This window comes from Didymosphaeria variabile (assembly GCF_027946475.1).
Source record: "Didymosphaeria variabile strain IMI 356815 chromosome Unknown scaffold_2, whole genome shotgun sequence".
Taxonomy (NCBI): domain Eukaryota; kingdom Fungi; phylum Ascomycota; class Dothideomycetes; order Pleosporales; family Didymosphaeriaceae; genus Didymosphaeria; species Didymosphaeria variabile.
In genome coordinates, this window is record NW_026611621.1 from 4,628,389 (window position 1) to 4,643,741 (window position 15,353).

The 15,353-nt window shown below is 34.8% G+C and overlaps 3 protein-coding genes across 3 annotated transcripts; 1 reads left to right on the forward strand and 2 right to left on the reverse strand.

Moving 5' to 3' along the window:
- Positions 1-9,480: 9,480 nt before the first annotated feature.
- N0V89_003240 (uncharacterized protein) lies at positions 9,481-10,839 on the reverse strand (the record flags this gene model as incomplete). Its single annotated transcript, XM_056212042.1, has 3 exons — positions 9,481-10,237; positions 10,286-10,587; positions 10,639-10,839. 3 exons carry the CDS (start codon positions 10,837-10,839, stop codon positions 9,481-9,483), a joined length of 1,260 nt encoding a protein of 419 aa, XP_056075515.1.
- A 720-nt stretch (positions 10,840-11,559) lies between these two features.
- N0V89_003241 (uncharacterized protein) lies at positions 11,560-12,615 on the reverse strand (the record flags this gene model as incomplete). Its single annotated transcript, XM_056212043.1, has 1 exon — positions 11,560-12,615. One exon carries the CDS (start codon positions 12,613-12,615, stop codon positions 11,560-11,562), a length of 1,056 nt encoding a protein of 351 aa, XP_056075516.1.
- A 1,354-nt stretch (positions 12,616-13,969) lies between these two features.
- On the forward strand, positions 13,970-14,320 carry N0V89_003242 (uncharacterized protein; the record flags this gene model as incomplete). Its single annotated transcript, XM_056212044.1, has 2 exons — positions 13,970-14,126; positions 14,181-14,320. The coding sequence occupies 2 exons, from the start codon at positions 13,970-13,972 to the stop codon at positions 14,318-14,320; spliced, it is 297 nt and encodes a 98-aa protein (XP_056075517.1).
- Between the last annotated feature and the right edge of the window lie 1,033 nt (positions 14,321-15,353).

The window sequence follows — 15,353 nt, forward strand, 5'->3', positions numbered from 1 at the left end:
CCACGAAAACCTTATATAATAGTATTTTAGTAATTATATATTACTTTATAAGCTATATCGAATTAATTCTATATCTAAAAAATATAATAGCTAAAGAGCTAGCTTACCTTTTTAAGATAAGTAGGTTAGACACTATAGTATTCTAAAGATAATTATTAGTAATAGAGATAAACTCTTTATATTAAACTTCTAGATAATATTTATAGCACTTATTAGAATAAAATAAAAACTATCTACAGCATATTATCTATAAATAGATAGGAAAATAGAAAGAATAAATTAAACTATAGAAATATATCTATAAATATACTATAATAAATAAAAAAATAATTAGGTTTTACTATTACCTATAGTATAATTGGCGCATAATAATAAGGTATTAATAGTAATAAGGTAAACACCTTACTATACTATATATAGAAAATATCTAAATCTCTTTAACTAATAACTACTAACAAATATTAACGCAAAAGAAGCCATAGATATAGTAGATAATATAAAAAAATATATAATAAACTCTAAGAAAACCTTAAGAAAGCTTAATAGTAAAGTATTTTATATATAAACTAGAAATAAAAAATGGCACCTTAGCTAAAGAAGGGGATAAAGTATATCTACTTATAAAGAATCTTTATATATAAAAGAAAAAATATAAGAAATTAGATTATATTAAGGTTAGACTATTTTATATTTCTAAATAAATATTACTAGTAAACTATAGATTAGAATTACTACTAGATATAAAGGTATACCTAGTATTCTATATATTACTATTAGAACTAGTAGACCCTAAGATACTAGTTAAAACTACCTTCTATTATAGAGCTAAAGAAGAAACTAAATTTAAAGTTAAAAATATTATATATATAAGAATCTATAAAGGAATCTAATAGTACCTTATTAAATAGAAAGGATACCTAGATAGTAAAAATACTTAGGAACTAAGAAGTAATCTAGATAACTATTAATAAAAAGTTAAGAAGTATAAATAAAACCTACAAAACCTATTATATAATAGAAGATATAAGAACGTACCTAGCTACTAGATATAGGAGGAATATCTTCCTAGAAGTTAGAAGGAAGGTTATCTATTACTAACTAAATAGAGGGGCAAAGCTCTATAGGACTAGTAGGCTAAGTAGACTAAATAGAATCTTTATCTAACTCTACTAACACTATACTTTCTACTATAATAACTTTACTAGTATACTTTTTATTCTATAATAACTACTTCTTTAACTAATTTTCTTTTACTTAAGCTATATATATAGCTTTAAAAGTAGTATCTTACTTCTTTTATACTTCCTCTAATTATGCTTTTAACTTCTTCTTCTTAGTAACTAACTATAAGAACTTATTCTAAGTAATAGTAATATTATACTTTAAACCTTACTTCTAATACTTACTACACTTTCCTAAACTAATATAGACCTTATAAATATAGGTATATAACTAATAGAATAAGCATTTTAATACTATAATAATACTATAGTTTTTAATAGTAAAAATAAGGTTATAATAACGCTTTATAAAATAATAGTTAGTAGGTATAATTCTTTAGGGCGAAGAATAAGAAGGGGAGAGATAATATTATAAACTAGATAATAGTAGGGAAGTTTAGGCGCTTATAAAGGTAAAAGATATAATAACTAGGGTTATAATAAGATAAAGACACACTAAATTACTTAGATAATAGTTATATAACTTACTTAGCTACTTAGGGTTCCTAAATAACTAAGTAGCTAAGAGTTATTACGTAACCTACTTAGCTATTTAGGGCTCCTAAGTAACTAAGTAAGATCCCTATATAGAAATATAGGAATAAACCTTTATACTTATATTTAACCTAAGTTTTAATCTATTATTTAGATTTACTTAGGCCTTTCTTATTAACTTATTATACTTTATAAGATACTTCTATATTAATAAGAACCCCTTTTTCCTTCCCTTAGTAAGTCTTACCTAAGAACTAACCTTAACCTATTTAGGACTAGCTACCCTTTCTAGATTTAATAATAACTATAGCGTAAGAAATAATACTACTAGTAATAGTATAATTATCTAATTAATAAATATAATAAGCACTTATAGAATAAGTAAGAAAAATAGTACTTTCTAAGTATAAATAATATATAAAATATAGTAACTAGTACGCTCTATAATAGAATATACACCTAAGATAGATAGTAAACTTACTTAAATATTAACTATAGTAGGTATAGGGATAATAAAGGTATCTATAGATTTAGTAAAAACCCTAACTAACTAAGGATAGTTATTAATATCTATATAGAAATAAGTATAGTATAAGATAGTAAAACTTCTAAAAAGAAACTATAGTAGAAGGATAACTATAGTAGAAGAAGAGAAGAGTAGAAATAGAAAGAATAATAATAAGGAAATATAGACTACCTAGCTCCTAAAAAGAATAGTTCTTTTTTAGACTAAATCCTAGCCCCTAAGGCCTAAGAAACCCTTAAAGACTAATAAATAGGTAAAGAAATACTATTAGAGAGTTAAATACTATTAATAGTAAAGTATTAATTAAGCTACTAGTTTAGCTTAATAAAACATAGATTAAGGCACTATTAGATTTAGGTATATTAGAAAACTTTATATCCTAAGAAGTAGTACTATAAGTAGGACTCTAGCTAATACTTAAGGATAAAGCTTATTCTATCTATATTATAAATAGAAGCTAAATGCTAAATATACTATAGATTACTTATAAAGTTACTACTATACTTTAGATCTATAGATATAGGGAGATAATTACACTAAATATACTAGATAAATCTAGATATAATATTATATTAGAATTACCCTAGTTAAGAAAGTATAACCTATATATTAATTAGGGTTTAAGAACGCTATCCTTAGAACGCTATAAATGTGTATTATAAGCTAAGCCTACGTAATAATAGAGATTAATAGCAGATAAGAGTATTATTAATAATATAGACTTATAATAGAAAGTTAAAAAATAGAAATTACCCTTAGTAGATACTAGTAGGAACTACTAGGTTATAAAGTATAAGAAGAAGGAAGAAAGTATACCCTTAGAAGTACTAAAAGAGTATAAAGTATAGATATATATATTTATAGAAAAGAAAAGAAAAGTAAATTTACTAGAATATTAACCCTAGAATTATATAATTAACCTAGAAGAAGGGGAAGACGCCACCCTTTAGACTACTATATAGTAAGATAGGAGAAGAACTCTATAAAGAATACAAATTTATTAAAATAAACCTAGTAAAAAGAATATATTAGACTATTAAAGTTACTAGTAGTAAGTCCTTTTATATTTATTAAAAAGAAAAATAGATTAGACAGACTATATATTAACTACTAAGTAATTAATAATATAATAATTAAGAATAGATACCTATTACCTAATATCTTAGAGCTTAGAGATAGACTCTTATAAATAAAAGTCTTTATAATAATAGACTTATAAGATAGATACTACCTAATTAGAATAAGGAAAGGTAAAGAATAGAAGATAGTGTTTTAATTATACTATAGACTCTTTAAGTACCTAGTAATACCTTTTAGACTTACTAATATACTAGTAACCTTTTAAGCACTTATTAATAATATACTCTATAAATATTTAGATATATTTATTATTATATATATAGATAATATTCTTATCTTTTCTAAGAATAAATCTAACTATACTAAGTATATATAGGCAGTGCTAAGAGCACTAGATAAGGTATACTTAAGAATTAAACTTAAGAAATACTAATTTAATATTAAATAACTTAAATTTCTAGAACACATCGTTACTACTAAAGGAATTAAGATGGCACTAAGTAAGGTAGAAAGTATTAGAAATTAGCCTATACTAAAAACTATAAAGAATATCTAAGAATTCTTAGGATTCTATAGATTTAATTAATAATTTATTAAGGATTACGTAAAAGTTATAATACTATTAATAAACCTTACTAGGAAGGACACGCCTTTTAAATAGATAAATAAGTATAGAATATTATTCTAACTCCTTAAAATAGTATATATTATAGAACTAGTTCTTGCTTATTTTAGGAGCGATAAACTACTATAATTTAAAACTAATATAAGTAATCTCGCACTAGGAGCATATATAAAATAAAAATAAAATAGTAAATAGTACCTAATAGCCTACTACTTATGTAAATTTAACGACGTAGAAACATAATATAACGTATATAATAAAGAATTCTACGCTATTATAAAAGCCTTAAAACACTAGAGAATATATACTCTTAGCTATTTAACGCTAGAAATCTATATAGATTATAAGAACCTACTAAGGTTTATAATAATAAAAGAACTAACACTATAATAATAGAGATAATTATAGACTACTAGATAGTATAAATTTAAAATTATCTATATAGTAGAAAAGGAAAATAGATAAGTAGATACACTTAGTAGATAAAGTAATCTAGTAGGAGAAAAGGTTAAAACCTTCTTAATAATCTTTTATAAAACTAAGGATAGATCTCTTAAGCTAATAGTAGAACTTAATTAACTTTTAGTAATTAACTAAGAAATACCTAAAGAGTTATAAACTAAGATTATTAAATAATACTACGATAACCCTATATATAGACACCTAGGTATTACAAAAATAATAGAACTTATATAACGAAATTACATATTTAGAGGAATAAAAGAAGCTATAACTAGTTATATCTAAAAATATATAGAATACTAAAGGAATAAATATAGTATATATCTTAAGTATAGAGACATATAACTAATTAGTACTAATAGTATCTTTTAAAGACATTACTATAGACTTTATTATAGAAATACTAGACTTAATTAACCTAGCCACAAAAACCTTATATAATAGCATTTTAGTAATTATATATTACTTTATAAGCTACGTTAAATTAATTCTATATCTAAAGAATATAATAGCTAAAGAGCTAGCTTACCTTTTTTAAAATAAGTAGGTTAGACACTATAGTATTCTAAAGATAATTATTAGTAATAGAAATAAGCTCTTTACATTAAACTTTTAGATAATATTTACGGCACTTATTAGAATAAAATAAAAACTATCTATAGCATATTATCTATAGATAGATAAAAAAATAGAAAGAATAAATTAAACTATAAAAATATATCTATAAATATACTATAATAAATAAAAAAATAACTAAGTTTTACTATTATCTATAGCATAATTAGCATATAATAATAAAGTATTAATAGTAATAAGGTAAACACCTTATTACACTATATATAGAAAATATCTAAATCTCTTTAACTAATAACTACTAACGAATATTAACGCAAAGGAAGCCATAGATATAGTAGATAATATAAAAAAATATATAATAAACTCTAAGAAAACCTTAAGAAAGCTTAATAGCAAAGTATTTTATATATAAACTAGAAATAAAAAATAGCACCTTAGCTAAAGAAGGGGATAAAGTATATCTACTTATAAAGAATCTTTAAACCTAGAAGAAAAAATATAAAAAACTAGACTATATTAAGGTTAGACTATTTTATGTTTCTAAATAAATATTACTAGTAAACTATAGATTAGAATTACTACTAAATATAAAAATACACCTAGTATTCTATATATTACTATTAGAACTAGTAGATCCTAAGACACTAGTTAAAACTACCTTCTATTATAGAGCTAAAGAAGAAACTAAATTTAAAGTTAAAAGTATTATATATATAAGAACCTATAAAGGAATCTAATAGTACCTTATTAAGTAGAAAGAATACCTAAATAGTAAAAATACTTAGGAACTAAGAAGTAATCTAGATAACTATTAATAAAAGGTTAAGAAATATAAGTAAAACCTTTAGAACCCTATTATATAATAAAGAATATAAGAACGTACCTAGCCACTAGATATAGAAGAAATATTTTCCTAGAAATTAGAAGGAAGATTATCTATTACTAACTAGATAGAGGGACAAAGCTCTATAGGACTAGTAGGCTAAGTAGGCTAAATAGAATTTTTATCTAACTCTACTAATACTATACTTTTTACTATAATAACTTTACTAGTATGCTTCTTATTCTATAATAACTACTTCTTTAACTAATCCTCTTTCGCTTAAGCCGCATATATAGTTTTAAAAGTAGTATTCTACTCCTTTTATACTTTATCTAATTACGCTTCTAACTTCTTCTTCTTAGTAACTAACTATAAGAATTTATTCTAAGTAATAGTAATATTACACTTTAAATCTTACTTCTAATACTTACTATACTTTCCTAAACTAATATGGACCTTATAAACATAGGCGTATAACTAATAAAATAAATATTTTAACACTATAATAATACTATAGTTTTTAATAGTAAAAATAAGATTATAGCGACGCTTTATAGAATAATAGTTAGTAGGTATAATTCTTTAGGGCGAAGAATAAGGAGGGAAGGAATAATATTATAAACTAGATAATAGTAGGGAAGTTTAGGCGCTTATAAAGGTAGAAGATATAATAACTAGAACTATAATAAGATAGAGATATACTAAGTTACTTAGATAGTAGTTATATAACTTACTTAGTTATTTAGGGCTCCTAAGTAACTAAGTAGGATCCCTATATAGAAATATAAGAATAAACCTTTATACTTATATTTAACCTAAGTTTTAATCTATTATTTAGATTTACTTAGGCTCTCCTTATTAACTTATTATACTTTGTAAGATACTTCTATATTAATAAGAACCCCTTTCTCCTCCCCTCTATAAGTCTTGCCTAAGAACTAACCCTAACCTATTTAGGATTAGCTACCCTTTCTAGATTTAATATATTAGTCTTCTTATATAATTATTACCTCGCCCCCTAGAAGTAAGGTTAGAATATTCTCTTACCCTTTATTATTTATTTATCCTTATCTACTAAATACCTATAAGGCCGGCCTAGGTTAGATACGTAGAAACCCCTTATAAAATTAGACTAGAATTAGGTATAATATAATATAGAATACTTTCTATAGTATACTAGATATAGGAGGTTTCTATAATTATATTAGCTCTAAGGATTTTATTATATAAATAGAGTTAATAGGAGTAGGAGTTAGAAGGTATTATAGCTACCTACTAGGTTAATAGATATAGGGCTTATACTTATATAATAGTAATTAAGAAGTATATAATTTAAGGATAAATCTATAAAGAAAGGGGATAATATTAGGATCTAGACCTAAGTAATAGTTAGGACCTTATTTTATATTATAATAAAACTTACTATTAGCTTATCTAGATAGAGTATACGTTAACTATACTACTAGGTACTAATAAGACGTTATATAACTAATAGTTAATAAGTAATAGTTAATAAGTAATAGTTAGCTATTATGTAACTAAGTATATAGAAGTATAAGAATAAAGTTCTTATACTTATATTTAACCTATTTCTTAATCTATTATTTAGATTTACTTAGGCCTCCCTTATTAACTTATTATACTTTATAAAATATCTCTATATTAATAAGAACCCTTTCTCCTTCCCTTAGTAAGTCTTACCTAAGAACTAACCTTAACCTATTTAGAATTAGCTACCCTCTCTAAATTTAATAAAAGGGGCCTCTAGAGTATACTTAAGAACCTAAGCTACTACCTAGAACCTATATAGATATATATTAATAGTACTTTAGTTATATAGTATTTATAAGATAATTCTACTCTCTCTTCTTAATAGGTCTTTTTATACTACTAGAAGTCTATAAATACTCTTAATATTAAAATTAAATAGTCCTCTAGATATATAAATATAAATAGTAATAAATTAGTAGACTAGATAGTAGACTAGGTAGCTAAGACTATAATTTTACCTAATAGTATAGCTACTAAGTCTACTATCTTAGGTATCTAATCTAATAAATAATAGATTAGTGTAGTAGTAGCTATTTACTAGTAAAGTAAATACTACTCTAAACTCTTACTCTAGTACTAATAATAGGGTTTTAATTATAACCTTAATAGGCTACCCCTAATACTCTTACTAGCGTACCTAGTATTAGCTAGGGTCCTAGCTATATAAACCTAATATAGTAACTTTACTTAGTATTACTATAAATTCTAATATAAAGATACTATACTTTTTTACTTATATAGTATAGACTACTCTCCTAACTATATTATTTACTATCTAAAGATAGTAAAATACCTTAAATACTAACTTAGTTAACCTATATACCTACTTATAAGTATATATAAGGGGCTAGAATACCTAAGATTATTTAATATAAAGGAAATAGTAATTCTCCTCTTCTTATAAAATAGGGAGGATAATATTACTATATAGCTAGATTTTTTCTATATAGGTAGAGTATTACCTCTTATAGGCTAGGCTTATTACTAGTACTATATATACCTTAAATAGAATTTTTAATATATATTTAGACTTTTACTCTAGGGCTTAGTTTATTAGGTAGAATTAGGGTCTACTCTATATATCCTTTACCTACTAAATACTATTATAATTATACTAGTATAACTAGGGGCTTCTATACCCTAGCCTATACTAGGTATTTTAATAAGGGGGACTACTATTATAGAGTAGTATTTTATTCTATCTTTCTATTAAATCTAGAAAGGGTAGCTAGTCCTAAATAGGTTAAGATTAGTTCTTAGGTAAGACTTACTAAGGGAAGGAGAGAAGGGGTTCTTATTAATATAGAAGTATCTTATAAAGTATAATAAGTTAATAAGGAGGGGCCTAAGTAAATCTAAATAATAGATTAAAACTTAGGTTAAATATAAGTATAAGGTCTTTATACTTATACTCCTATATACTTAGCTTAGGTAGTAGTTAACTATTACTTATTAACTATTACTTATTAAATATCTAATAGTTAACTATTACTTATTAACTATTAGTTACGTAATATCTTTCTTAGCGCCTAGTAGTATAGTTAAAACGTATACTCTACCTAGGTAAGCTAATAGTAAGCATTACTAGAATATAAAATAAGGTCCTAACCCTTACTTAGGTCTAGATTCTAACACTTTCTCTCTATATACTCTCTTTACTCTTTTTACTTTTAATACTCTCTTTATACTTTATTTCTTTTAAAAAGTATCTATTTATATTTACTATACTACTTTAAGCTTAGTACTTACGCTAAAAGGCTTAGTACTAGATATTATAGTTTTAGGGTAGTCTAAAGACTACCCCTAAAGACCCCCTAGAAAACTACTATATATATATATATAAGAACCTATAGGCCTATAAACTACTACCTAATTTACCCCTAAATAGAGTAGGGTAGTAGGAAGATAAACCTATTTTAGTAGTAAAAAGTATAGAGTACTAACTCTTTATTACCTACTAGTGCCTAGAGCGTCCTAATGCCCCTAGGGAGGCCTAGATAGGACGTAAAATAATACTACTACTACTACTACTCTAATCCAAGACCCGCCTCGCTTTAATATAATGAGTATTCATACAATCTCCCCCACAGGAAAGGACCATGACAAATTTGTCCCACCGCTTCTAGTGCCATCCTTGATCTTCGCGCCTGCTGCGCGAACCACCGCTGCGACTTGCGCTCCCGGGAGCAGGGCGACTAGGTGTGCCGCCAGTATTGTCACCGCGACTGCTGCGACTACCTCCATCGCGACGACTGTCATAGTGAGGACGGTCAGAACCGATAGGTGGCTGAGCAGGCCTCCCAGGTGAGTTGGTCTCGGAACCGAAAGCAGAGAGATGATCTGCACCCTCAAGACCAGGCGGGGGAGGTATGATTGGTCGACCGCCCGGGTGTGAGGTCTGCCGGAAAGGGTGACCGGAGAGCTCATGGGCGCCGCCCGCTTGATAGTTGTATGGAACTAGCTCGTTGGCTTGCGGGAAAGCAGGAGGAGCATGTGATGGAATAGTCCGGAGTGTGTCTTGGACGTAGTGCGGTGGCTGGAAACCATGAGGCGGAGGCACCCCATACTCGCCGCGGAGGCTGGAATTTGATGGCCACTGTTGAGGGCCATAATGGGATGAGTTGTAGCCACCAAGGCCTCCAGACGGTGGACCGTATGTGGTTCTAGCAGACGGCGGGCCATACGGCGAGTACGGTGAAGGGGTGTAACCTGAGAAGGGCGGAAGGCTACCGACAGCACTGCCAGGGGTCCGGTTTTCGAAAGTTTTAGAGCCCTGAGGACGGAGGCTGCCCGCCTGAGGGTGCTGCGTGGGAGGTTGGCCTGAAGAGGTCCAGTTCGCACGAACTGATGGCGTGCTCGCCTGCGCCTCATCCCGAGACCTATACCGATTAGTAGGCGAAAGACTATACTGACCGAGGACTACATACCATGTGGGATATCTAACTGGTTGACCTCTCTCAGCGGCTGCATCTTGGGCAGTACGAGCCTGGAGACGCGGTGGGAGCCACAGACCTCCACGCGTCACGCCTCCGTCGCCGCCATTCTGGAAGTCATTGGAAGCATGCATCATTAACAGTACTGAGATGATGATGCGGTTCTGATACGCCATCTGGTCATTGGCGCCCTGCGAGCGTAGCGTAGGGTACAGCGGCTGCTCATCACCGTGTGTGCTTGCCATCGAGTACACCACGTCGTGGATGAACTCAGGGGGAGCATCACGCAAGCGATTCTACGATCGGTTAGTTGTGATCCTGGGTCAGAGAGGCCATGATGTACTTACAAGCTCCTCAACAATTCGTTGAGCGAAGTAAAATTCCTCGTTGAACTGCCTGTCACCCCCGCCAGCGTCCCTACTGTTCATGCGCGTGTATGCACGCAGGAACGGCGCAAGGGAGGTGTCATTGAACGTCGGCCCAGACGGTCTTTGTTGCCCAACGATGATATTTGCGGGCTTGTGTTTGCCGGCACGCTTGGGTGGCATGGTCGCGGGCGAGGTTGAGATTTCTGTTTAATCGACGTCGATTTGGACCCGACTTCTGGTATCGTAGGTGCGGGAGATCCGAGAATATATGGATAGACGGATGTGAGAAGGAGGGGTGTGTTGCTCTATGGAGACAAGTAGAAAAGGAGCAGGTGGAAGGACTATATATCTTGCGTGGATTATTTTCTGGGGTGACCGAAGAGCTTATAAGCACGGAGAGCTTCACTTCGGAACAATGTTTGTTCCGCAACCGTCGAGCTTTTGTGGGTGACCGACAATTTTTCAACCTCGTGAAAAGGAAAGAGCGAGCGGGGAATCAACCGAACATCACATACGCAACTTCTTTAACTTCTTCCTGAAGGGAATAAAAGAATGAAGCAAAGAACAGAAGACTGGGGCCCTGGTTGTCCAGAATCCATTGAGGTGAGGAGATAGTGATACTTATACTGGTTACTGTTGCTAGTGTCGATTCTATGGCATTCTGATGTTTGCACACTTATCGAAGGCTCTAGTCCGCTGTCATATCACGCCGCTAAACCATGGATAGCCTTATTGAACGCGTGATGATACCTGAAAGGAACAATCCCCTCGTGATGTATAGCTTCGGTTTGATGGAATCTATGGAACTGTTCTCATGATCAAGAAACCTTTACCTGCCGTTATGCTGGCATCGACTCACGTTTTGAACAAGCTAGGAGGTGGTCTCAAATCTCCTTCATGTTACGCGATTCCGTGGCGCTTCTTGTACGACGATGACAATCCTTTGGTAGGTGAGCTCCCGAGACTCAGTACATCCTTGGCTAACTCTTCGAATTCCGCCTTGAACTGGAGCTTTTCCAACCATCGCTCCGGAATAGCCTCTATGCCATCTCTTGCTCCTAGAAGACCACCTGCTATAGCGCCATTGGTATCAGTGTCTCCACCTATCCTCGTCACATCCACTAAGACGTCTTCGAACGAACGTGGGTCAAGAAGTGCTGCGATAGCGACAGTGAGACTTTGGAGGACGTATCCAGAAGTGTTGTCTGGCAGCTCGCCACCCGGTCCTTCGCTTGCAAACTTTGAGAGCGGGAGCTTCTTGCCGCGCTCAATTGCGACCTCAACATCAGGACGATTCTGCCCACGAGCGACTTCGACGCCGATGTCCACAGCTGACTGTGGCTTCTTTCCATCCAGAAGTGCGGCAACAATCTCGTTATATGTTGCGCATGAGATGGTACAACGCAAATCGTTATGTGTGAAAGCACTGATCGCCTTGGACTCCTTGATTCTTTCGTCTCTGGACTCAGTAAAGAGAGCAGTTGGTATGCATCGCATCAAGCTACCGTTTCCAGCACTCCCAGGCCCTGCTCCGCACGTGCGGGGATCGCGTGTACCCGAGTACTGCATCAAGCCGATACGGGTCGCGTTTCCAATGTCCATGGGTCCTTGTCCCTTCTTTCGTCCTGGCCAGTCCCCTTCGTACCAATCCAATGACCAGTCTGCTGCAGAGCGAGCAACGTCAAAATCTTTGCTGGGGTTTTTGAGCATCTTGTAGTTTGCGCGATCGTGATAAGCCAGTAGCACAGCGCGCGTCAAGTCGGTATCATCTGTCGCATGGCCGGCTGACCAGTCAAAGGTTCCGCCGCCAATAATCTCGCGCAAGCCATTCGGATAATGGGTTTGGATCTGCTGCCATGAGTTGAACTCGAGCGTTGCGCCGAGCGAGTCGCCGGCATGGACCCCTAGGAGCGCACCCAAAGTTTTGGACAGGCGAGCTTGCCCTGCTGTCGCCATGGTATACCTCTAAAAGGGAATAGCGTGCGTCGTGAGTTGCTGTTTGACCTTGGGCAACAGCCGTGAGAATATCGTTGGGCAGATGAAGAGGCGCAAGTAATGAGTCAATTCTCAGGTGGTTACCGCACAGCCACGATCGATGCTGGTGCCTGGCGTACCTAGGTAGCGTCGCAAGTGGCACCCCCCATCCTGTTTCACCTACTCACACATATTTAGGTAGTGTTGACTTTCGTAGGCATTATGTAACAGCCATAGGCGATGGATGGGATGGAGAGAGGTAGCCGTCGTAGAGGCTAAACCTAGTGGAGTGGAACGCTAAACTACCTCCGGCTGAAGTGGTCATACTTTCCTTCTCATGGCTCACATATCTTTTTATTCAACGTTGACTTCATTCCAGGGTTCTTGCAAGACATAGTAGCTTCTTTGAGCAACGTCTCAAAAATCTTTGAGGTCTATTTTTAACCTTACGCCAGTCCCGTATCCTGATGCAGATCTACCCAACTGCCGAACATTCATTGGCCTCAACGTCCGATTTACGAGCCTCATCCGCATCCCAACACGCCCCATCCGTCATGCTTCCCCACAAAGGAGCCCATCTGCTACCGATGTTAAGCAAATCGCTGTACCTGTCGGCATTGCGGCGCTGAACCGACCACCGGAAGCTTGGCAAGCTTATATCTACGCCTCATTCAGGCCATTGACTGGAGATCTTGATGCCTTGCGCCAATCAAACGCTATTCAGGTCCCATGTGCTTCTACCAAACGATCTTTTAAGCGAGTACGGCGTTTGATAGTCATTACATACGGGGATATGTAGAGCCGCATGTTAGACCAGAGACTATACCCGAGTAGCCTCAGGCCGCAAAGTCAGATGTCCAACATCGTGTTCGCAGTCCTTACTTATGCTGTGATGTGGGTCTTAGCTTGTAACTTCTTTTTAGAGCTGTGAGCTTGTCAATCTCCTCGCATTCCTCGTCTTGCTCATCTACGACCTCCGTGCTCGACATACGATATACTCGATCCAGAAGTCAGAATGCTTCATGAGTGTCGATCAAAGAGCTCTACTATCAACTGGAATAGATTCATCGTGATGAAAATAGCAAGATTGACTTCAGCTTCTCCAACACACGAAGTCCGGTATGGAAACTGTCGTCACTCACGAGGCACGAAGTCGGCACATGCTTGTAGATTGCGACAAGTACGAGGAGAACCAGAGACACCAGAAAACGCATAAATACCCCCTTCTTTCTCTCCTCTAGACCATCACCACAACAGCTTCCCAACCATACAATTCACACAAAAAACCACTCTACCATCCACTTTCACAGCCCAGCTTCTTTTGCATACCATCAAGATGTACACCTCCACCATCATCTCCACCATCTTCGCCGCGGTCGCCATCGCTGCTCCCGCAAACAATGTTGCCAACAACGAGCCCCGCGCTGAAGCACGAGTTCAAGCTGCCCAGGCAAACCTCGATGCCTTAGTCGCCAATGGATGCAACGTCCTAGGTAATCCTTCACTCCCCATCATCTTCTTCTGCACGTTTCTAATGAAGATTACAGGATGTCTTGCCGCAGTTGCGCCGGCATCTGCTACCTGCGCGGCCGCTCTGGCCGAAGCTGGGGCGAACCCCGTGGCTGATATTGCCTGCTTCGCTGGTGTGGTTGCCACGATGTCGAACCCGGTAAGCAAACACGGCTGAGTGTGAGAATTCTGCTAATGCATGATAGCCTGCCCCTTGCAAGGGTTGCTAGTGGGACACAGGTCGCTTAGGAAGTGATTGCTATGCGGTGCTTGCTTGATTTCAGGTATATTGTGGAGGAAAGTCACTCGCTTGGGTCTTGTATATATTGCGAATAGTCATACTGTCTGGTCAACAGTCCACACCTCTCCGATTCTGTGATTCTTCTACCTTACACATTTTCTTTCTCCTTCCCATGTCAAACTCCATCCCAAATGCTGGATACCGCGAGATGTGGCCTCGACAACAATGAAATCTGTGAACCAGTCGGTTGCAGTGACGGCGGCAGAAGGAAGAAGGTCGTGGATTTCGAGGAGTAGGTGTAGACAGACACGCGACGTCGATCACTGCCGTTTCGCGCTTACGACCGGCCGATGGGGATGTCATGGGTCCGCGGGATTTGAGCTTAGGGCTCGCCAAGTCCAATATAAGATAAGAACTATTTTGCAGGAGTCGTTCCATCGGATCTTGGTAAAAGATTTGTACAGTAGGTACAAGTAAGGCCCATATTGGAATGAAATGCTTGGAAACACTGAGTCATATGTGGGTTAAAGGCATAGTTGCTGTTGACAAGTATCCTGGGAATGGTATTACTCTTTCATAGTTGATTGTGTGACGAGGGTAGAAGGACGTAGTGACAGAGATGCAGAAGACGGTGGCCAGGACGTATAAGGCAAGACCAGCCAAATTTGAAAATTCTTCAGATTGTCGTGGAGGAAAATACGGATGGTACCTTTTGAACGAGATAGCGAAAGTATCCTCAGAAAACAGCTTGTTGTACGTTCGACCATGGCCGGGGCTCTCCTGTCAAAGGATTGCAACTGCATGCCGTTCCTATGGCGAGGGCTCTGCCCACGTATTCACTCATGTAGGCAGATGTGGTAAGTCCGTCCTTCCACGAATTGACGAGAAGTTGTGCCTGGAACTATGGAAGGGCTTACCGCGTCATACAATATATCATATAAACATTATTAATAGTTCGTAGTCTGTACAA